The sequence below is a fragment of the Misgurnus anguillicaudatus genome, chromosome 16, assembly GCF_027580225.2.
Source record: "Misgurnus anguillicaudatus chromosome 16, ASM2758022v2, whole genome shotgun sequence".
NCBI classification, from domain to species: domain Eukaryota; kingdom Metazoa; phylum Chordata; class Actinopteri; order Cypriniformes; family Cobitidae; genus Misgurnus; species Misgurnus anguillicaudatus.
In genome coordinates, this window is record NC_073352.2 from 28,789,125 (window position 1) to 28,814,720 (window position 25,596).

General features: G+C 39.5%; 1 protein-coding gene across 7 annotated transcripts in view; it reads right to left on the reverse strand.

The window, feature by feature from the left end:
* LOC129421800 (protocadherin gamma-A4) overlaps window positions 1–25,596 on the reverse strand; it is a 138,338-nt gene that overhangs the window by 109,947 nt on the left and 2,795 nt on the right. Inside the window, exon 1 of one of the 7 annotated variants that reach the window (XM_073854452.1) lies at window positions 21,850–24,390. The exons of 1 other annotated variant lie outside the window; for it this stretch is intronic. In XM_073854452.1, coding sequence (XP_073710553.1) covers window positions 21,850–24,273 — 2,424 coding nt within the window. In that variant the 5' untranslated portion in view covers window positions 24,274–24,390. Of the gene's footprint in view, window positions 1–1,225; window positions 3,768–5,675; window positions 8,162–9,612; window positions 12,146–13,241; window positions 15,764–17,154; window positions 19,705–21,849; window positions 24,391–25,596 lie in introns of those variants that run through there. 5 more of the 7 variants (XM_073854454.1, XM_055177371.2, XM_055177375.2 and 2 more) reach the window with 5 other exon arrangements.

The window sequence follows — 25,596 nt, forward strand, 5'->3', positions numbered from 1 at the left end:
ATACGTTGCCAAACTGCATGTGTATCGTGAAGATCAACAATAACAATAAACAGAACAATAGACAAGAGACTGTGTCTGTGCAGCACCATGGACAGCGACATAGGGAAAAGCTAACTGTGAAACACAGTATGAACTGGTGAAGTTTTGCTGACAGCTTAACACAGGTCTGATGGCAAAACAGCATATCAAATAATTTTCATATACGTACAAATTGTAATTATTTAATTGGATAATAAAATGACCAAAAACCCTCAGATATACGGAAATGCACTTGGATTTTAATAATTGATAGACAAAAAAGGTAAAAAATCTTTAAGAAGCTCACTGTATTATCAAAAGTAAGTTATCAATCAAAAAACATGCACCTGGGGTGAAGCAAGCCTTACAGAAAACAAGTAAAAGTTTACTCTAAAAACGGTAGGCTATTGTTCTAACCAAATCGATAGGTTAAGCCGGTTGGGTCATTTCACTAGGGTTTAAATCAGTGGGTAGTTTTTGTGTTAAAGAGTTCGCTGGGATGCCGGTTGGGTCATTTTGAAACAACGACGCAACAGTATGATGCGGGAGGTTTAAATCGCTTCAGGATGAGACGGTTTTGATCGAGGACAACTACTTGATTTGGAGAAACAACATTTTTATATATAATGTAGCAACCCAGAATGGGTTGCATGAGAAAATGTATGCGTGTAAAAATAGGACAGTTGACACAACACGAACGGGTAAAATCTAAAAAAAAAAGGTGCTAAATAGCACTAAAAGTGGTTCACTGGCTCGTAATCATATGGTGATATAACTGCTGTTTAGCACTTAAATGGTTCCCCATATGACTACGAGCCAGCGAACCACTCCAAGTGCTATTCTGCACGACTTATTTTAGAGCGTAACCGTCATGGGTAGTCTGTAATGCCCACTGAATCCTGATTTATTTTGTTATACACTATTATCATGCATTATTGAACGATGCAAACATCATCTTGGTTAAAAACTAGTCTGAAACATGTAACTTGTATAATCATTTTGTCTAATTAACCTGAACACTTTGTGTCAAAAGTGAACACGTTACTCAAAATTCCGCCTGCCCCCACTCAAAACATAATTTGAGCTTTATGTATTCTTTTAAAGTTCAGTATCCTTTTAATTTTTATGTTGTCTGTTTTAAGTATTTTTATTAATTAAAATAATATCATATATGTATTATACAAAAGAGAAAAAACATTAATATTACCTGAAATGAATCACTAATTTTCGAATCAAGCCCTTCAAGATCATCTACAGAAGACGGAGTCTTTTTCAGTGTCAGGTCAGGAGTCATCGTGCCTTCATTATAAGATCTGACGAACTTGAAATCACTAGTGCGTGAGCCCGTGGTGAGGTATGCGTCATAATTGTAAGCGCTGCGGAGCGTCCCCGCGCCCTCCACCTCTGCGTAATTTGGAGGTAGGTACGCGCTGGGAATGGCTACAGCTCCATCAAACAAAAGTCTGGGCTTTCTCCTGCGACAAAACCTCACAGCCAGGATGATGATAATAAAAGTGAAGAAGAATGTGGAAACGGACACCAGCGCGATGATCAAATAAAAAGTGAGTTTAGAGTTCCTATCGTCATGAGACATGTCTTTCAGTTCTGGAACTTCAGCCAAGTTATCAGATATAAGTAAATACAATGCGCACGTGGCAGATAGGGTGGGTTGTCCGTTATCTCTCACAGAGACAATAAGGTTGTGTTTCATGCTGTCAGATTCAGAAAGGTCTCGCTGTGTCCTGATCTCCCCGCTGTGGACACCGATGGTGAAAAGTCCAGGATCACTAGCTTTAATAATGTGATAGGAGAGCCACGCGTTCTGTCCAGAATCTGCATCCACGGCGATCACCTTGGACACCAGGGATCCCGCCTGCGCAACTTTGGGTACCATCTCGGTCATGAAAGAGTTTCCGTCCGGAGAGGGGTATAATATCTGAGGGGTGTTGTCATTCTCATCCGTTATGGAGACACTCACTGTAACGTTACTGCTCAGAGGAGGAGAACCGTTATCTCTGGCTAAAACCAGCACTTTAAAACTTTTCAACTGCTCGTAATCAAACGACCTCACGGCATGAATGACACCGGTGTCTCCGTTAACGGATAAAAACGAGGAAACCGGGGTGCCATTGACATCAGAAGGTAACAGAGAATAAACTACAGTGCCATTCTGTCTCCAGTCCGGGTCTGAAGCTGTGACTGAACAAATAGATGCGCCCGGTTTGTTATTTTCTTGCACGTGAGCTCTGTAATTCTGCTCTTTAAATACAGGTGGATTATCATTGACGTCACCTACAGTGAAGTGAATATTCTTAGTGGAAGATAAAGATGGAGTTCCCTCATCAGTAGCAGTAATTGTGATATTATAATCAGACACTAACTCGCGGTCTAATTCACCTGTGGTCACTAAAGAATAATAATTTTTAATTGAAGGTACGAGTTTAAATGGGACGTTTTGCTGAATGGAGCAGCGCACCTGTCCGTTATTCTCAGAGTCTCTGTCCTGCACATTAATGATGCCAACCTCTGTACCGGGTGACGCATTCTCGGGAACGGGGCTATTCAAAGATTTTATTATTATAACAGGAACGTTATCATTTACATCAACAACATTAATAAGAACAGTAGAATAAGTGGCCAAACCTTGACCGTCTTTAGCTCGAATCGGAAGTTCAACTGAACTAGCCTTTTCATAATCAATGAATCCCGCTAGTTTAATCTCACCAGACACGGAATCCAGAGAAAACGTATTTAGATGGGTATCAGACAAATGACCAAACTCGTATGTCACTGCTCCATTCTGTCCCTCGTCAGCATCAGTAGCGCTCACTATAACCACTACGGTATGTAATGGAGAATTTTCAGGCAGATTCACTTTATAGACGGCCTGAATAAAGACTGGAGCATTATCATTAGCATCTAGCACAGTGACGTGTATGGCTACAGTACCTGATCTCGGTGGAGTCCCACCATCAACCGCAGTAAGAATTAAAGTCACCTCTTTCTGCTGCTCACGATCCAATTTTTTATTCAGCACGAGCTCTCCATATTTTCTTCCATGTTCACGGGTAACTACATTTAAAATAAAGTTATCATTGTTTTGTAATGTATATGACTGCACCGAGTTTACACCAATATCCGGATCGTGGGCCTCATCTAATAAGTAACGAGATCCTTTGTCTGCTGATTCCTGTATTTCGAATTTTATTACACTTTCTTTGAATTGTGGTGAATTATCGTTGATATCCTGAATATTGAGAATAAAGCGATGCAGCTCTAAAGGATTCTCTAGCACGAGCTCTTGTTTTATAACGCATAAAGCTTTCCTTTCACAAAGCGCCTCTCTGTCGATCCTCTCCGCCGCGATCAGTTCCCCAGTATTCAGATTAATATCGCAAAATTGTTTGTCGTTAACTTCAATATCAATGCGAGCCTTACGAGATGACAGTCTTTTCACATCGAGCCCGAGATCTTTGGCAATATTTCCAATCACAGATCCGCGCTTCATCTCCTCTGGAAAAGAATAGCTCACGTCTCCAGTAGCGCTGTGCGCCATAAGCACGAAAAACACAAAGCCAAACATCTGACCAATAACGCTGAAGCTTTTAAAATCCATAGAGAATGTTTACACTACAATCCATGAAAAACATTCAGCACATAAAAGAAACAGAATGTAAGATTACAGCATGAAAGGAAAGCCGCAGTTTAGGTAACCCGTCACCGCTGAAAATTTCCTATAAAGAAGGAGGCGCAAGCCATACGCATGACATCACAATCGGGGTTGAAAAAACCACAATATATACCAAAGGTTTCACTGGTGAACAGCGACACTATGAGTTATTTTAAGAAACTGCAAATAATTTAATGCTTTAAATGAGATTTTTATTCCTGGACCTGGACCCATAGAATTGCACATTTTGTATGTTTTTCTTGAAGAACACATTAAGATTATTCTCTCTGCTAAAGTGCTTATAATTTGAATCACGCTTTAAGCAAAATACAAAACCAAAATGTACAGTGCCATGGGTCTTCAGCATCAGGTTTAGATGCCAATGCTCTCACATGATTAAGTGGAATCTGGACTAAACAGTTTTCATATGGATGTCATGATCTTTAAACGTCAAACTAAACTAACATTCTACTGGAGCGTGAAACAAGCACGGATACAATGTTATATACGTTGCCAAGCCAAATTGTATGTTTATAGTAAAGATCAACAATAAACAGAACAAAAACAGCACAGGAGAGTCGGTCTGTGCAGCACCATGGACAGCGACATAGGGAAAACCTAAACAAAACAGTATATTCAATCTTTTTGAACTGGTGGTGAAGTTTGCTGACAGCTAAAAGTGCACCTATTTAATTGCTAAAAACAATGTTATTTTGTGTATTTGATATAATGCAATGTGTTCCGTGGTTTATGGTTCAAAAAACAGATTATTTTCCACATACTGTACATTTTTGTAGCTTCAGGTTTCACTCTCTTCCTGAAACCCACGCATTAATTTTGTACAAAACTCATTGATTTGAAGAGCGCTGTGTCCCTGATTGGCCAGCAAATCTGTACGTTGTGATTGGCCTGAATACCTCTGACGTCAGCTGGAAATGTGACGCGTCTTACTATGATTGAAAGATTTACTCACAAAGCAATGCTGACAGGAGTTAACTTACAGGCTGAGACCGAAGTGGGAGGAATTATGAAAATGTCGGTCTTGTCTACTTCACTAATCCCGGGAAGTAAACTGTTCCCTACAATCCGTGTGTTTGTTGTAGTCCAAGAAAAGATATTTACGTTGGAGATGTTAAGTCATGTCATCGTATACTTTGGGGTCTGTACATTTTGAATATCGTTAACATGTACTAATACACACTTACAAACCAAAGGAAATATAAAATTGTAAATCGGAGCATAGGTGCCCTTTAACACAGATCTGATGGCAAAACATTAAAATATTTTCATATACGTGCAAATTGTCATCTCACAGATGACAAAAACCCTCACAAATACAGTTAATATATAATGCAGCAATCCAGAATTGGTAGCATAGTTGTGCACGAGAAAATGCATGTGTGCCAAAATAAGACATTTGAGGCGACACTTTATCCAAAATTCTGCCTGCCGTCATTGAAAACATAAAATGGGCTTTATGCATACTTTGAAAGTTCTGTACGCTTTTAACTTTTTTATTTTGTCTGTTTTTTCAAGTATTTTATGTATTAAATGAATAGCATATTTGTTTTTTAGAAAATTGTCAACTCAACTGTTTTTTAACCCAACGGACTGATTAGTAGAAGTAACCCAATTTTAAGGGTTAAAATAACCAACAATTGGGAAACGGCTAAAGTAATCCATAGTTAGGCAATTTTTAACTCAGGATTATTAGTGTGATATTAAAAATACAAATTAAACTAAAGTAACGTTTTTTTAAGGGAAAAGCGAAATGCAAGTGCATTTAAAAAAAGGAAAATGTAGCCACACTCTAAAAAAATGCTGGGTTATTTACAACATCACATTGTTGGGTCAAATATACATTTTTTGGGTTAACTAACGCAGCTGCTTGGTTCGTCCCTTTACGACCCACTGCTGGGTTGAAAATAACCCAGCATTTTTGAGAGCATCAGAGATTATGCGAAGAGGAAAGAACCATCAATCATACCTGAAACGAATCACTAATTTTCGAATCCACCCCGTCAAGATCACATACAGCAGACTGAGTCTTTTTCAGCGTCAGGTCAGGAGTCATCGTGCCTTCATTATAAGATCTGACAAACTTGAAATCACTCGTGCGTGAGCCCGTGGTCAGGTATGCGTCATAATTGTAAGCGCTGCGGAGAGTTCCCGCGCCCTCCACCTCTGCGTAATTTGGAGGGAGATACGAGCTGGGAATGGCTACAGCTCCATCAAACAAAAGTCTAGGCTTTCTCCTGCGACAAAACCTCACGGCCAGGATGATGATAATAAAAGTCAAGAAGAAAGTGGAAACGGAGACCAGCGCAATGATCAAATAGAAAGTGAGTTTGGAGTTGCTTTCGTCATGAGACATGTCTTTCAGTTCTGGAACTTCAGCCAAGTTATCAGATATAAGTAAATACAATGCGCACGTGGCAGATAGGGTGGGTTGTCCGTTATCTCTCACAGAGACAATAAGATTCTGTTTCATGCTGTCAGATTCAGAAAGGTCACGCTGGGTCCTGACCTCTCCGCTGTGGACACCGATGGTGAAAAGTCCCGGATCACTAGCTTTAATAATGTGATAGGAGAGCCACGCGTTCTGTCCAGAATCCGCGTCCACTGCGATCACCTTGGACACCAGGGAGCCCGCCTGCGCAGTTTTGGGTACCATTTCGGTCATAAAGGAGTTTCCGTCCGGAGAGGGGTATAATATCTGAGGAGTGTTGTCATTCTCATCCGTTATGAAGACACTTACTGTAACGTTACTGCTCAGAGGAGGGGAACCGTTATCTCTGGCTAACACCAGCACTTTAAAACTTTTCAACTGCTCGTAATCAAACGACCTCACGGCATGAATGATCCCGGTTTCTCCGTTAACAGATAAAAACGAGGAAACAGGTGCGCCATTGACATCAGAAGGTAACAGAGAATAAACTACAGTGCCATTCTGTCTCCAGTCCGGGTCTGTAGCTGATACTGAACAAATAGATGCACCCGGTTTGTTATTTTCTTGCACGTGAGCTCTGTAATTCTGCTCTTTAAATACAGGTGGATTATCATTGACGTCAGCTACAGTAAAGTGAATATTCTTAGTGGAGGATAAAGGCGGAGTGCCCTCGTCAGTAGCAGTAATTGTGATATTATAATCAGACACTAACTCGCGGTCTAATTCACCTGTGGTCACTACAGAATAATAATTTTTGATTGAAGGTACGAGTTTAAATGGAACGTTTTGCTGAATAGAGCAGCGCACCTGTCCGTTATTCTCAGAGTCTCTGTCCTGCACATTAATGATGCCAACCTCTGTACCGGGTGACGCATTCTCAGGAACGGGGGTATTCAAAGATTTAATGATTACAATGGGGGCATTGTCATTCACATCTGCTATTTGTATGACTATTTTAGTGTCCGAAGAAAGTCCAAAGTCATCCTTTCCCTCAATAAGCATTTCATATTTCACCTCCTCCTCAAAATCAACAACGCCTTTCAATTTAATTTCTCCGCTTTTATGATCTAGATCAAATAACTCTTTCGCAATTCCAGATATACGACTAAATTCGTATGTCACTTCTCCGTTTTGTCCCTCGTCAGCATCAGTAGCGCTCACTGTAACCACTACAGTATCTACGGGAGAATTTTCAGGCAGATTCACTTTATAGACGTCCTGACTAAAGACTGGAGCATTATCATTAGCATCCAGCACAGTGACGTGTATGGCTACAGTACCTGATCTCGGCGGAGTCCCACCATCAACCGCAGTAAGAATTAAAGTCACCTCTTTTTGCTGCTCACGGTCTAACTCTTTTTCCAACACTAATTCAATATTTTTGCCACCATCTGCCTTTGCATTAACAGATAAAATAAAATTGTCATTATTTTTGATATAATAGCTTTGAACCCCGTTATTTCCGACGTCTGCATCATGAGCCTCATTCACACGAAACCGAGCGCCTTTAATTGCGCTCTCCCTTATCTCAAGCTTTACTGTGTCTTTAGAAAATGTCGGTGTATTATCGTTGATATCTTCGATTTGTATTGCAACATTATGTATTTCCAACGGATGTTCTAGTACTAACTCGAAATTTAGGACACATGAAAGTCTTTCTTTACAAAGTGCCTCTCTGTCGATCCTATCCGTTACTGAAAGATATCCCGTATTCAGATTAATTTCACAATATCGTTTTCTGTTACCTTCAGTGTCAATGCGAGCCTTACGAGATGTCAGTCTGTTTACAGTAAGCCCGAGATCTTTTGCTATATTTCCAATCACAGATCCGCGCTTCATCTCCTCCGGAATTGAATAGCTCACATCTCCATTAGCGTCGTGTGCCATGATCATGAAGAACAAAAAGCCAAACATATGTCCACCAACCCAGAAGCGAAGAAAATCCATTTTTGAAACATGCATATCAAAACAATTAGAAAAGAATATGCAAAAACAACAAAAAATCTATAATACGAGACAAAGGACCAGAGTAAAGATCGCGACGGTCTCGACTATCTGACTGTGCAAATACACAACCCACAGGGTGGAGACAAGTATTGTGTTACTGGTGATGATAGTACAGGTGAACAGCGACACTAAGAGTACAATCAAGAAAACTGCATAATATTTTCGGAACTCACAACATTAAGTCGCTAAACAACACATTGCATACATTCTAAAAAAGTAAAACATAAGTGAGAAAACTATTTTTTCTACAGCATTTCAAAAAATTCCCACGTATTGATTTGTGTGCAAAAGACAAATATCACTAAACACTGCTTGTGAAGCATAATTGTCAATAACTCGAAAAATAACCAAACGGCATCTTCCATGAACAGTCCACTGATATTGAAAAAGGTCTGTGCTGAAGTTACGTAAAATGTAAAACATGACAGACATGAAGCCTAAGGGAAACAAATCAATAAATCAACCATTTTCTTGTAAGTTAAGAAAGAAGAATAACAGCATAAATTAGTATGTAAAATACAAAATTTAATACTTTTCAATCATAACCTTTCATGTTTGACGATCTTAGTGTGAACTTAATATCAGTCTTTAATGGAAACCCTTTACAAAACGTCGTGCAACATCTCAAAAGTAATAATACAAAAGCAAGAGACGAAATTACAAAAAATATTCTAAATGCACACTGTCAGAAGAAGAAAACCAATCTTCATATTCGTTTTTCACTGCAGCAAAACCTTCAAGAGACACATCTGCTAAACAGTAATTAAACTGTAACTATGCATTTAGGGGAAGATAAGGTATTTACAATCTAATTGATTCTCCTAATGTTACGACTACATTTACGTATAATTTTGAATTTTTTCTTTAAAAAATTACCCTTTTTGTATTGCCACGAGTAAACTGACTACGTTTTCGGTATAGATTTATTTTTAAGAAATCAGACCTGAATCAAATCACTTAGTTCCGCATTAACGTCTTAAAGATTCTTGAAATAAAATTGTGATAATTAATAAAGAAAAAATTGTTAAAATAAAACGAATAAAAAGTTTGTCAGGGAGTTTAAACGAAACCAGGCAACACAAATACAGAGAGGCAAACTATTTGTAAAACGAGATCAAATAAAAACGCTTCTAATAGCTTAAGACATGCTTAAACGTTTAAAAGGGTGCACAAATGCACTCCACAAAAAGCGGCAACCATGAGAGGACACAGGCTTTTTTTAATTCAGCTGACATAATCCTAAACTGATTTATTTTAAGTTACATATCAGGCAGTTATGAAAAAGAAAAATTTAATGAAACGTAGCCAAGCAAAATCTGCTTAAAATGTCACATATGCTATATCGATTTTATTTTTACATAAGGAACAATTTCTTTATTACGGGAGACGATGCATTTGGGATACAAAAAAATGAGATTTAACTGACGTTTTAAGGCTATATTTCAAAAAGAGAAACCATTAATATTACCTGAAATGAATCACTCATGTCTGCATCAAGCCCCTCGAGATCATTTACAGCAGACTGAGTCTTTTTCAGCGTCACGTCAGCAGTCAACGTGCCTTCATTATAAGATCTGACAAACTTGAAATCACTTGTGCGCGAGCCCGTGGTCAGGTACGTGTCATAATTGTAGGCGCTGCTGAGAGTTCCCGCGCCCTCCACCTCTGCGTAATTTGGAGGGAGATACGCGCTGGGAATGGCTACAGCTCCATCAAACAAAAGTCTGGGCTTTCTCCTGCGACAAAACCTCATAGCCAAGATGATGATAATAAAAGTCAAGAAGAAAGTTGAAACGGACACCAGCGCGATTATCAGATAGAAAGTGAGTTTGGAGCTGCTCTCGTCATGAGACATGTCTTTCAGTTCTGGAACTTCAGCCAAGTTATCCGATATAAGTAAATATAATGCGCACGTGGCAGAGAGGGAGGTTTGTCCGTTATCTCTCACGGAAACAATAAGGTTCTGTTTCATGATGTCAGATTCAGAAAGGTCTCGCTGTGTCCTGATCTCTCCGCTGTGGACTCCGATGGTGAAAAGTCCAGGATCACTTGCTTTAACGATGTGATAGGAGAGCCACGCGTTTTGTCCAGAATCCGCGTCCACGGCGATCACCTTGGACACCAGAGAGCCCGCTTGCGCAACTTTAGGTACCATCTCGGTCATGAAGGAGTTTCCGTCCGGAGAGGGGTATAATATCTGAGGGGTGTTGTCATTCTCATCCGTTATTAAGACTGTCACTGTAACGTTACTGATCAGAGGAGGAGAACCGTTATCTCTGGCTGACACCAGCACTTTAAAACTTTTCATCTGCTCGTAATCAAACGATCTCACTGCATGAATGACCCCGGTGTCTCCGTTAACGGATAAAAACGAGGAAACCGGTGCGCCATTGACATCAGAAGGTAACAGAGAATAAACTACAGTGCCATTCTGCCTCCAGTCCGGGTCTGTAGCTGATACTGAACAAATAGAGGAGGCCGGTTTGTTATTTTCTTGCACGTGAGCTCTGTAATTCTGCTCTTTAAATACAGGTGGATTGTCATTTACGTCAGCTACAGTAAAGTGAATAGTCTTAGTGGAAGATAAAGGAGGAGTGCCCTCATCAGTAGCAGTAATTGTGATATTATAATCAGACACTAACTCGCGGTCTAATTCACCTGTGGTCACTAGAGAATAATAATTTTTGATTGAAGGTACGAGTTTAAATGGGACGTTTTGCTGAATAAAGCAGCGCACTTGTCCGTTATTCTCAGAGTCTCTGTCCTGCACATTAATGATGCCAACCTCTGTACCGGGAGACGCATTCTCTGGAACGGGACTATTTAGTGATTTAATTATTATAACTGGGGCGTTATCGTTCACATCAACAACATTAATAAGTACAGTAGAATAACTGGCTAACCCCTGAACATCTTTAGCCTGAATAGCCAGTTCAATCGAGCTCTCCTCTTCATAATCAAGAAGCCCTGCTAGTTTAATTTCACCAGACCGTACATCGAGGAAAAATAATTGATGATCCTTTTCTGATAAATGACTAAAGGCATAGGTGACTTCTCCATTTTTTCCCTCGTCAGCATCAGTAGCGCTCACTGTGACCACTACAGTATCTCCAGGAGAATTTTCAGGCAGATTCACTTTATAGACGGCCTGACTAAAGACTGGAGCATTATCATTAGCATCCAGCACAGTGACGTGTATGGCTACAGTACCTGATCTCGGTGGAGTCCCACCATCAACCGCAGTGAGAATTAAAGTCACCTCTTTCTGCTGCTCTCGATCCAATTCTTTATTTAGCACGAGCTCTCCATATTTTCTATCATTACTCCTTGTCAAAACATTCAGAAGGAAGTGTTCGTTATTTTGCAACGTATATGACTGAACAGAATTTACACCAATGTCTGCATCGTGGGCCTCATCTAATAAGTAACGAGATCCTTTGTCTGCTGACTCCTGTATTTCGATTTCAATAACATATTCCGTGAACTGTGGTGAATTATCATTTATATCCTGAATATTGATAATGAATCGATGCAGCTCTAAAGGATTTTCAAGCACGAGTTCCTGTTTTATAACGCATGCAGATTTCTTTCCACAAATCGCCTCTCTGTCGATCTTCTCAGCCACAGTCAATTCTCCAGTATTCGGATTAATATCACAATATTGTTTTCTGTTCCCCTCAGTGTCGATGCGAGCTTTTCGAGATGATAGTCTGCTTACATCGAGCCCGAGATCTTTGGCTATATTTCCAATCACAGATCCGCGCTTCATCTCTTCTGGAAAAGAATAGCTCACGTCTCCATTAGCGATGTGCGCCATAAGCACGAAAAACACGAAGCCAAGCATCTGAATAGAAACACTGAAGCATGGAAAATCCATTTAGAAATGACAACTTTTAACCAATTAAAACAATCAACCAGCAAAAGACATCTACTTTAAGCCCGCAGAATGAGACACAAGCACCACAGAATCCGTCAGCGTCGACAATTTTCTATAAAGAAAAGGAGGTACCAACGTTATTGATCGCGTCATGAGCAGGGTGGAGAGAACTACAATATAAATACAAAATGTTTTATTGGTGAACAGCGACACTATGAGTTAAGAAACTGTACACACTTTAATGCTATAAAACACAGGGAACACGGTGCATTGTAGGTCTCTCTTGCCTGAGACACCAAGTCAGAATATTAATCTCTCTCCCAAACTGATAACTTGAATCACTAAATGGACATTAACAAAATGTGCAGTACTGTAGGGCTCCAGGATCAGGGTTAGAAGCACCTATTCTGACAGAATAAAATGAGAGAACCTGGATTGTTTAGGCTTGATATGAATGCAATGATTTTCTAATATTAAGGATCAAACTACACTAACATTCTCTTGGAGCGCAACATAAGCAGAAATTCGATTTTTTAATATACGTTATAGAAATCTATCGGTATCGTGAACATCTTTGCCTGTGTAGCACCATGGACAGCGACTTGGAAATAAGCGACAGAAAACAATTTATTTATCTTTAATTCCAGAAAAATGCTGACAGTTTAACACGGCCCTAACAATAAACCAAGGCTGATTAAATAATTTAAATACATGTGGGTATTTGTGTGTATTTTTATCTTAACAGCTGTTTCTGCGTAATATGATAGACAAAGACAGAGAAATGCACCTGTATTCGGAAAGAATGAAAGGAATTGTTGCAGCTTTCCTTATCATTGAAAATTATATTTTTATCATTCGAAAGCAAGTGAAGGAAACCCCACATAAAACAAGTAAGAGAACAATTTCAAAGAAAAACAAAGGAATGTACTGTAGTGATAAGAGTTGAAATTTACAAATTGCGCAATGCATTTCAGCAGGTCGACTGACAATAATTGAAAAGATACGGCACCGTAAAGCTCTTTTCAGAATCCACGTTTTACAAACATCCATATAAAAGAAAATAGTTAACCAAATAAGCACAAATTACAATTAACGAACTTAGGACATATACAGAAAGCTAACCTGTAAAAATGTGCATTTAACAAAAAGAAAAAAAGAGTAAAACAAAATTAAAATGTAGCCATTCGGCCAGAAATTACACACAAAAAATATTTTCATACCTCAAACGAATACATAAAATCTGCGTCAATACCTCCAAGATCACCTACAGCAGGAGACTTTTTCAGCGTCAGGTCAGCAGTCAACGTGCCTTCATTATAAGATCTGACGAACTTGAAATCACTCGTGCGCGAGCCCGTGGTCAGATATGCATCATAATTGTATGCGCTGCGGAGAGTTCCCGCGCCCTCCACCTCTGCGTAATTTGGAGGGAGATACGCGCTGGGAATGGCTACTGCTCCATCAAACAAAAGTCTGGGCTTTCTTCTGCGACAATATCTCACAGCCAGGATAATGATAATGAAAGTCAAGAAGAACGTGGAAACGGACACCAGCGCGATGATCAGATAAAAAGTGAGTTTGGAGCTGCTCTCGTTATGAGACACGTCTTTCAGTTCTGGAACTTCAGCTAGGTTATCAGATATAAGTAAATACAATGCGCACGTGGCGGATAGGATGGGTTGTCCGTTATCTCTCACAGAGACAATAATGTTCTGCTTCATGCTGTCAGATTCAGAAAGGTCTCGCTGTGTCCTGATCTCCCCGCTGTGGACTCCGATGGTGAAAAGTCCCGGATCACTCGCTTTAACAATGTGATAGGAGAGCCAGGCGTTCTGTCCAGAATCCGCGTCCACGGCGATCACCTTGGACACCAGGGAGCCCGCCTGCGCAGCTTTGGGTACCATCTCGGTCATAAATGAGTTTCCGTCCGGAGAGGGGTATAATATCTGAGGGGTGTTGTCATTCTCATCCGTTATGATGACACTCACTGTAACGTTACTGCTAAGAGGAGGAGAACCGTTATCTCTGGCTAACACCAGCACTTTAAAACGTTTCATGTGCTCGTAATCAAACGACCTCACGGCATGAATGACCCCGGTGTCTCCGTTGACGGATAAAAACGAGGAAACCGGTGCGCCATTGACATCAGAAGGTAACAGAGAATAAACTACAGTGCCATTCTGCCTCCAGTCCGGGTCTGTAGCTGATACTGAACAAATAGAGGAGCCCGGTTTGTTATTTTCTTGCACGTGAGCTCTGTAATTCTGCTCTTTAAATACAGGTGGATTATCATTCACGTCAGCTACAGTAAAGTGAATATTCTTAGTGGAAGATAAAGGCGGAGTACCTTCATCAGTAGCAGTAATTGTGATATTATAATCAGACACTAACTCGCGGTCTAATTCACCTGTGGTCACTAGAGAATAATAATTTTTGATTGAAGGTACGAGTTTAAATGGGACGTTTTCCTGAATGGAGCAGCGTACCTGTCCGTTATTCTCAGAGTCTCTGTCCTGCACATTAATGATGCCAACCTCTGTACCGGGTGACGCATTCTCAAGAACGGGACTATTCAGTGATTTAATTATTATAATAGGGATATTGTCATTCACATCTGTTATCTGTATGATTATTTTAGTGTCCGAAGAAAGTCCAGAACCATCCTTCCCCTCAATAAACATTTCATATCTTAACAACTGTTCAAAATCGACCGGGCTTTTTACCTTAATCTCTCCACTTTTTTGATCGAGATAAAACAATTCTTTTGCAATTGCAGATATACGACTGAACTCGTAAGTCACCTCCCCGTTTTGTCCCTCGTCAGCATCAGTAGCGCTCACTGTAACCACTACAGTATCTACAGGAGAGTTTTCAGGCAGACTGACTTTATAGACGGCCTGACTAAAGACTGGAGCATTATCATTAGCATCCAGCACAGTGACGTGTATGGCTACAGTACCTGATCTCGGTGGAGTCCCACCATCAACCGCAGTGAGAATTAAATTCACCTCTTTCTGCTGCTCACGATCCAACTCTTTATCCAACACTAACTCAATATTTTTGCCACCATCTGCTTTTGTATTAACAGATAAAACAAAATTGTCATTCTTTTCGATATAATAGTTTTGAACCCCGTTCTTTCCTGTGTCTGCATCATGAGCCTCATTTAAGCGAAACCGAGCGCCTTTACCAGCGTTCTCGCTGATCTCAAGCTTTATAGTGTCTTTAAGAAATGTCGGTGTATTATCGTTGATATCTTCTATTTGTATTGCAACATTATGTATTTCCAATGGATATTCAAGAACTAGCTCGAAATTAAGAGAACAGGACACATCCTCATTACATATAGCCTCTCTGTCAATCCTCTCCGCTACGGTCAGTTCACCAGTATTCAAATTAATTTCACAATATCGTTTTCTGTTACCTTCAGTGTCAATGCGAGCCTTACGAGATGACAGTCTGTTAACACCGATCCCAAGATCTTTGGCTATATTTCCGATCACAGATCCGCGCTTCATCTCCTCCGGAATTGAATAGCTCACGTCTCCATTAGCGGCGTGCGCCATGATAATGAAGAACAAAAAGCCAAACATATATCCACCAACCCCAAAGGAAAAGATATCCATTTTGGAAACATGCATATCAAAATAAATAGATGAGAAAAATGCAAAACACCACAAAATCTATCAGACGACACAAAGGACCAGAGTACAGATCGCGATTGTCTCGACTTGCTGGTTGTGCACAGCCTGTGCAAATACATCACTAACAGGGTGGAGACAAGTATTGTGTTACTGATGATGATAGTATAGGTGAACAGCGACACTAAGAGTACAATCAAGAAAACTACATAACATTTTGCGCACTCAAAGTATTAAGTCACTAAATTCTGATTGAATACTCAACACATGAAATTCATTCTTACTGTGTAAAACATGAGTGAGAAAACTCTCTTTACACCATTTCAACAAATGGCACCGCTATATAATAGGAGAACAAAAGACAAACTTCACATAACACTGCTTGTGAACTGACAACAACTTTGTGAGATCATGTTGCGAGAAAATAACCAAACAACATCTCCCATGTGAACAGTCTACTGATACCGAAAAAGGTCTGTGCTTAAGTTAACTGGAATGAGAAAATAAAACAGGCTTATGATGAGCACAAAGATGCGTATGAAAAAATAAAGCTTACGAAAAAATTAAATCATTCAAACATTATATATTGATTTGAGAAAGAAAATTAACATAACAAATCTGTAGAAAATTAACATAACAAATATGTAGACAAAAGTTTAAAAACTTTCCACAACGTTTGATGAGCTTAGATTAGTGTAAAGTTTTAATGGAAAATTATTTCAAAACATGTGCAAAAATCTAAAAACGAATAATACAAAAGCAAGAGGATTAATTACAAAACATCGTAAACATCGTTGTCAGAAAAAAATCGTCATATTAGCTGCAGCGCCTTCAGAAGACACATCCGCTAAATAATCCTTTAACACATTAAAGTGTAACAATACATTTAATGTAGGCCTATTTATTCTCGAAATGCCACAAGTAAATTTACGTATAATTTCGACCTTATCAAAGTATTTACACTTTTTGTATTGCTTCGAAAAAGTAGCCCACTTTCCTTATAACTTTTTTAGTAATCAGACCCGAATCAAATTACTTATTTCTACACCAATATAGTTAAAAGTTAACATAACATAAATTGACTTTAATTATTCTAAGACAAAACTCCTGAAAATAAAACTAATAAAAAGTTGGTCAGAGAGTTAAAATGAGACCACACAACTGGATACAGCCTAAGACATACTTAAACGTTAAAGTCGTGCGCGTAAATATATACCACAACAACAAATGGCAACTCTAAGACACAAGATCTTTTAGACCTCAGCTGACTTTACTATTGAACTAAATAGTAAACACTGAAAACTACCAGTCAGTGTAACAAAACTACCCCAGCATGAAGCAGTGCTTAAAATGTCCCATAGCACATATCATTTATTTAACATAAAAACGAGTTCATTATTAAAGGGGACAATGTGTTTAAAATACAAAGGGAGACATAATAATTCAAATGAATCCTCCAGAAATATGGAAAGAAATTCAACACTGGTCTTACCTGAAATGAATCACTCAAGTCTGCATCAAGCCCCTCAAGATCATCTACAGCAGACTGAGTCTTTTTAAGCGTAAGCTCAGAAGTCAACGTACCCTCATTATAAGATCTGACAAACTTAAAATCACTCGTGCGCGAGCCCGTAGTCAGGTATGCGTCATAATTGTAAGCGCTGCGAAGAGTTCCCGCGCCCTCCACCTCTGCGTAATTTGGAGGGAAATACGCGCTGGGAATGGCTACAGCTCCATCAAACAAAAGTCTGGGCTTTCTCCTGCGACAAAACCTCACGGCCAGGATGATGATGATAAACGTCAAGAAGAAAGTTGAAACGGACACCAGAGCGATGATCAAATAAAAAGTGAGTTTGGAGCTGCTCTCGTCATGAGACATGTCTTTCAGTTCTGGAACTTCAGCCAAATTATCCGATATAAGTAAATATAATGCGCACGTGGCAGAGAGAGGGGGCTGTCCGTTATCTCTCACAGAAACAATAAGGTTTTGTTTCATGCTGTCAGATTCAGAAAGGTCTCGCTGTGTCCTGATCTCTCCGCTGTGGACACCGATAGTAAAAAGTCCAGGATCACTGGCTTTAATAATGTGATAGGAAAGCCACGCGTTCTGTCCAGAATCCGCATCCACGGCGATCACCTTGGACACCAGGGAGCCCGCCTGCGCAACTTTGGGTACCATCTCGGTCATAAAGGAGTTTCCGTCCGGAGAGGGGTATAATATCTGAGGGGTGTTGTCATTCTCATCCGTTATGAAGACACTTACTGTAACGTTACTGCTCAGAGGAGGAGAACCGTTATCTCTGGCTAACACCAGCACTTTAAAACTTTTCAACTGCTCGTAATCAAACGACCTCACGGCACGAACGATCCCGGTGTCTCCGTTAACGGATAAAAACGAGGACACCGGTGCGCCATTGACATCAGAAGGTAACAGAGAATAAACTACAGTGCCGTTCTGTCTCCAGTCCGGGTCTGTAGCTGAAACTGAACAAATAGATGCGCCCGGTTTGTTGTTTTCGTGCACGTGAGCTCTGTAATTCTGCTCTTTAAATACAGGCGGATTATCATTCACGTCAGCTACAGTAAAGTGAATATCATTGGTGGAAGATAAAGATGGAGTTCCCTCATCAGTAGCAGTAATTGTGATATTATAATCAGATACTAACTCGCGGTCTAATTCACCTGTGGTCACTACAGAATAATAATTTTTAATTGAAGGTACGAGTTTAAATGGGACGTTTTGCTGAATGGAGCAGCGCACCTGTCCGTTATTCTCAGAGTCTCTGTCCTGCACATTAATGATGCCAACCTCTGTACCGGGAGACGCATTTTCAGGAACGGGACTATTCAGTGATTTAATCATTATAATGGGGGCGTTATCGTTGACATCAAGAACATCAATAACTACGGTTGAAAAACTGACTAAGCCTTGACCATCTTTAGCTTGAATCGGTAGCTCGACTGAGCTCTCCTCCTCAAAGTCAATAAGACTTGTTAGTTTAATCTCACCAGACACTGGATCCAAAGAAAACGTATTTAGATGGGTATCAGACAAATGACCAAATTCATATGTCACCGCTCCGTTTTGTCCCTCGTCAGCATCAGTAGCGCTCACTGTAACCACTACAGTATCTACAGGAGAATTTTCAGGCAGACTGACTTTATAGACGGCCTGACTAAAGACTGGAGCATTATCATTAGCATCCAGCACAGTGACGTGTATGGCTACAGTACCTGATCTCGGTGGAGTCCCACCATCAACCGCAGTGAGAATTAAAGTCACCTCTTTCTGCTGCTCACGATCTAACTCTTTATTTAGCACGAGCTCTCCATATTTTCTTCCATTTGCCTTTGTAAGAACATTTAGAATAAAGTGATCATTATTTTGTAATGTATATGACTGCACTGAATTCACACCAATATCCGCATCGTGGGCTTCCTCCAGTAAATAAAGAGATCCTTTTACTGCTGATTCCCGTATTTCGAATTTAATTACAGTTTGTTTGAATTGTGGTGAATTATCATTTATATCATGAATATTAAGTATAAAGCGTTGCAGTTCTAAAGGATTATCCAGCACGAGCTCCTGTTTTACAACGCATGAAGCTTTCTTTGCACAAAGCGCCTCCCTGTCGATCCTGTCCGCTACGGTCAGTTCTCCAGTATTCAGATTAATTTCACAATATCGTTTTCTGTTACCTTCATTGTCAATTCGAGCCTTACGAGATGACAGTCTGTTCACATCGAGCCCGAGATCTTTGGCTATATTTCCAATCACATATCCGCGTTTCATCTCTTCTGGAAAAGAGTAGCTCACGTCTCCATTAGCGGTGTGCGCCATAAGCACGAAAAACACGAACCCAAACATCCTAATAAAAACGCTGAAGCTTTGAAAATCCATTAAAAATGACAAATAATTATATCATAAAACAATCCACATGTAAAAGAACTCTAATATAAGCCTGCACAATGAGACCAAATCACGCAGAACAAGGAATCCGTCAGCGTCGACAATTTTATATAAAGAAAGGAGCTACCAAAATTATGTCGTCATAAGCAGGGTGGAGAGAAATATAATATAAATGCCAAATGTTTTACTGGTGAATAGCGACACTATGAGTTAAGTTAAGAAACTGCACACAATATAATGCAGTGAATTAAAATCCTGGGACACACGACAGCATGTCTCTTTTGTCGAACACACAGCAAAACTCCCAGTGTTAAATTGACACTATTACACACCCAGATGGTGTGGAGTATATACACACTGTGTTAAAAAAATAAGACTACAGTATCTTCGAAAAATAAAACACGACTGATTCAGTGTTGATAAAGTTAATGAGATAATGGAGTGATGAATGAAGGTTGCACATAAATGATAAACACATTTTGTAAGCAAACATAATCACTGAAGAAAAGATTAATAATAAGAAGTCACCTTAATAGTGATTAGTTTTACCTTTAGCTGGGCACGTGCACATGGATTTCTTGTTTTTAAAAAACCCAAAGGAGCCAAAATTATAGTGTTTGCTTGTTGATGCTGATATTAGTACCATGATGTAATTATTTTCCTGATCATAGGTGTGTTTGGATATTTATAAACTTAATTTTCGTAACCACATATTACAGCAGTGTTGCTGGTTTCTGTGAAGAATACAAACAATTACTGATGGAGTGTTAATTTTAACTCCGTCGACTTGAATTATTAACACAGTTTCCATCCAAACGTGAAGCAAATCTTCTTAAAATTTGCAAAATTAGGAAAATAAACAAATGCAAATTAGCTGCGTTTCCATCAAGTTGTTCAAGCGAAGGACGGTGGTATTAACCAACAGTAAAAAAGACGTATTTTTTAATCGAAATTTGGCGTATCCATCACTCGTTTTTAATGCCAAACTTCAAAATGAGCATAAATTACACTCTCAACACAAACGGTGCTATATAGCACCAAAAGTGGTTCTTTGCTCGTAATCATAGAAGAACCATTTTTAGTGCCATATAGCACCGGTGAAGCACCAGTGTAGCACCTGTGTAGAACCAAATAGGGGCCATATAGCACCACATATGGTTCTACATAGCACTATATGGTTCTACACAGGTGCTTCACTGGTGCTTCACCGGTGCTATATGGCACTAAAAATGGTTCTTCTATGATTACGAGCAAAGAACCACTTTTGGTGCTATATAGCACCGTTTGTGTTGAGTGTATGACTGGATGTTTTACGCAGTATAGAACATTAATCTCCCTGCATGCCAACAAGTTTATAACATGAATCACGTATTAAATAATGGACACTAAAAATATGCAGTGGATCTCCAGGGTCAGGATCAGAAGCCACTTACTGAATGAAGTGGGGGAACCTGGATTGAACAGGTTTGATATGAATGCCATAATTTTCCAATTTCAAGGTTCAAATTAACATTCTCTTGCGAAACATTAGCAAGAATACAATTTTCTATATACATATTACCGAAATGCATCGGTACCGCCAACATCAACAATACAAAGAACAAAAACGGCACCAGACTCTGCCAATCCAGCACCATGGACAGCGACTTGGGAAAAACGATAACAATATATTCATCGTTAATACCAACGAATGCCGAAAGTTTAACAGAAACCTAACGTCAAACCTTACCCGATTAAAACATTTAAATTGGCTAAATGTGCAAATTGATTGTATTTGTATATGAACAATTCTAACTGAAGAATAAGATGGACAAAAAGGTTCATTAATAAATGTACCAGCATTCTGAATATCTAATAAATGGGAAAATGGTGGCAGCTCTCTTCAAAAATTGCATTGTTATCAATGGAAATCAAGTGAAGAAAACCTAAAACAGGTAAGAGGAAAAACTTTAAAGTAAAAACACACGGAATCTATTGTGGCAAAAAGAGTTAACATTTACGAATTTGGCGATGCGTTTCTGCAGGTCGAATGATAGTAACTGAAAAGACTCGGCACTGTAAAATGAATGTTAGAATATGCATTTCACACACATAAAAATAGTTAACCAATTAAGCATATAAATGAGACTCCAACTTGTACGGTTTATCAAAAAGGCGAACCTACGAATGTTAAAACGATAGCCTAGATTTAAAAAAAAATAAAGAGAAACGCAAAATTAACATGTAGACATGTCCCAGAAATTCTACAAAAAGATAACAAAAAATCATTAATCATACCTCAAACGAATCATTTATATCTGCGTCAAGCCCCTCAAGATCATCTACAGCAGACTGAGTCTTTTTCAGCGTCAGGTCAGCAGTCAGCGTGCCCTCGTTATAAGATCTGACGAACTTGAAATCACTCGTGCGCGAGCCCGTGGTCAGGTATGTGTCATAATTGTAAGCGCTGCGGAGAGTTCCCGCGCCCTCCACCTCTGCGTAATTTGGAGGGAGATACGCGCTGGGAATGGCTACAGCTCCATCAAACAACAGTCTAGGCTTTCTCCTGCGACAAAACCTCACGGCCAGGATGATGATGATAAATGTCAAGAAGAAAGTGGAAACGGACACCAGCGCGATGATCAAATAAAAAGTGAGTTTGGAGCTGCTCTCGTCATGAGACATGTCTTTCAGTTCTGGAACTTCAGCCAAGTTATCTGATATAAGTAAATACAAGGCGCACGTGGCAGAGAGAGGGGGCTGTCCATTATCTCTCACGGAGACAATAAGGTTCTGCTTCATGCTGTCAGATTCAGAAAGATCTCGCTGTGTCCTGATCTCTCCGCTGTGGACACCGATAGTGAAAAGTCCAGGATCACTCGTTTTAACAAAGTGATAGGAGAGCCACGAGTTCTGTCCCGAATCGGCGTCCACGGCGATCACCTTGGACACCAAGGAGCCCGCCTGCGCAGCTTTGGGTACCATCTCGGTCATAAATGAATTTCCGTCTGGAGAGGGGTATAATATCTGAGGGGTGTTGTCATTTTCATCCGTTATAAAGACAGTAACTGTAACGTTACTGCTAAGAGGAGGAGAACCGTTATCTCTGGCTAACACCAGCACTTTAAAACTTTTTAACTGCTCGTAATCAAACGACCTCACGGCATGAAGAACCCCGGTGTCTCCGTTCACGGATAAAAACGAGGAAACCGGTGCGCCATTGACATCAGAAGGTAACAGAGAATAAACTACAGTGCCATTCTGTCTCCAGTCCGGGTCTGTAGCTGAAACTGAACAAATAGAGGAGCCCGGTTTGTTATTTTCTTGCACGTGAGCTCTGTAATTCTGCTCTTTAAATGCAGGTGGATTATCATTCACGTCAGCTACAATAAAGTGAATATTCTTAGTGGAAGATAAAGGAGGAGTGCCCTCATCAGAAGCAGTAATTGTAATATTATAATCAGACACTAACTCGCGGTCTAATTCACCTGTGGTCACTACAGAATAATAATTTTTGATTGAAGGTACGAGTTTAAATGGGACGTTTTGCTGAATGAAGCAGCGCACCTGTCCGTTATTCTCAGAGTCTCTGTCCTGCACATTAATGATGCCAACCTCTGTACCGGGTGACGCGTTCTCAGGAACGGGACTATTCAGTGATTTAATTATTATAACTGGGGCGTTATCATTCACATCAACAACATCAACAACTACGGTTGAAAAACTGACTAAGCCTTGACCATCTTTAGCTTGAATCGGTAGCTCGATTGAACTCTCCTCTTCAAAATCAATACGGTCTGTCAGTTTGATCTCACCAGACACTGGATCCAAGGAAAACGTATTCATATGGGTTTCTGACAAATGACCAAATTCGTATGCCACCGCTCCGTTTTGTCCCTCGTCAGCATCAGTAGCGCTCACTGTGACCACTACAGTATCTACAAGTGAATTTTCAGGCAGACTGACTTTATAGACGGCCTGACTAAAGACTGGAGCATTATCATTAGCATCCAGCACAGTGACGTGTATGGCTACAGTACCTGATCTCGGTGGAGTCCCACCATCAACCGCAGTGAGAATTAAAGTCACCTCTTTCTGCTGCTCACGATCCAATTCTTTATTTAGCACGAGCTCTCCATATTTTCTACCATTTGTCTTTGTTAGAACATTTAGAATAAAGTGATCATTATTTTGTAATGTATATGACTGCACTGAATTCACACCGATATCAGCATCATGAGCCTCCTCCAGTAAATAACGAGATCCTTTGTCTGCTGATTCCTGTATTTCGAATTTTATTACAATTTGTTTGAACTGTGGTGAATTATCATTTATATCTTGAATATTGAGTATAAAGCGATGCAGCTCTAAAGGATTTTCCAGCACGAGTTCTTGTTTTATAACGCATGTAGCTTTCTTTCCGCAAAGCGCCTCTCTGTCGATCCTCTCCGCTACGGTCAGTTCTCCAGTATTCAGATGAATTTCACAATATCGTTTACTGTTACCTTCAGTGTCAATCCGAGCCTTACGAGATGACAATCTGTTCACATCGAGCCCGAGATCTTTTGCTATATTTCCAATCACAGATCCGCGCTTCATCTCCTCCGGAATTGAATAGCTCACGTCTCCACAAGCGGTGTGCGCCATGATCATGAAGAATAAAAAGCCATATACCTGTCTACCAACCCAGAAGCGAAGGGAATCCATATTTGCAACATGCATATATTAAAAAATGGATGAGAAAAAGCAAAAACAACAAAAATCTATAACACGACACAAAGACAAAGAACCACAGTACAGATCGCGATTGTCTCGACTAGCTGGTTGTGCAAATACATCACTGGCTGGGTGGATACAAGGATAGTGTTACTGATGATGATAGTACAGGTGAACAGCGACACTAAGAGTACAATCCATAAACTGCAAAGCATTTTGCGCACTCAGTTTTAAGTCGCTAAACTTTATCTAAACCTGCATAATTCACAACACTTGACGTTAATTCTGACAAGAGCAAAACCTAAGTTGTAAAACTCGTTTTCTACAACATTTCTACAGATTCCAACTATATATGATATGAGAGCAAAAGACAAATATCAACCATGATTGACAACAACACGAAAAATACCCAAACATCTCCCATGTTAACAGATTTTGAAAAAGATCTGTGCTGTAGTTAACTGGAAGCTAAAACATAGGACAAACACACGATGATATGCATGAAAAAATAAAGCCTAAAAAATAAATCAATAAATAATTCAGACATTACCTAGTGAGTTAAGAAGGAATAGAATACATCCGTAGACGTAAAATGCAAAGTTTAAATACTTTCCATAACGTTTAATTATTGACGAGCATAACTCAATAACAACATTTAATGGAAAACCTTTACAAAATATTGAGCAGAAACCTCATAAGGAATAATACAGAAGCAAGAGACATACGGCATTAGAAAAAAATCGTAAATCCAGATTGTCAGGAAATAAATCTTCATATTAGCTTGTCAGTGCAGCGGTACCTCCAGAAGACACACCGTGCTAAATACCCTTTTAACACCTTAAAGTGTAACAATACATCTAAAGGGAGATGAAGATGTATTTACGATTTACTTGATTCTCGTAATGCTACGACTAAATTTGCAAATAATTTTGACATTATTCTTAAAACATTTACACGATTTGTAACACCACGACTAAACTGACTATATTTTCGTTATAAAGATTTTTTTTAGTAATCAGACCTGATTTAAATCAGTCAGTTCCACAACAACGTCTTAACGATCATTGACATAAACTTATGTCACTTAAAGAAATAAAAATTACCCTGAAAAAAAAAAGTTTTTTAAGGGAGTTAAAAGATTAAAACGAGACCAGGCAACACAACTAACTTGATACAGAGTAGCAAACTATTTTTTTTAAACGAGATCAAATTAAAACATTATAGTCTAAGACATGCTCAAATGTTTAAAAGCGTGCAGGGAAAATGTAACCACAAAAAAACTATTAAAAAAAATATAAAGACGACACAATAATTTTTATAGACCTCAGC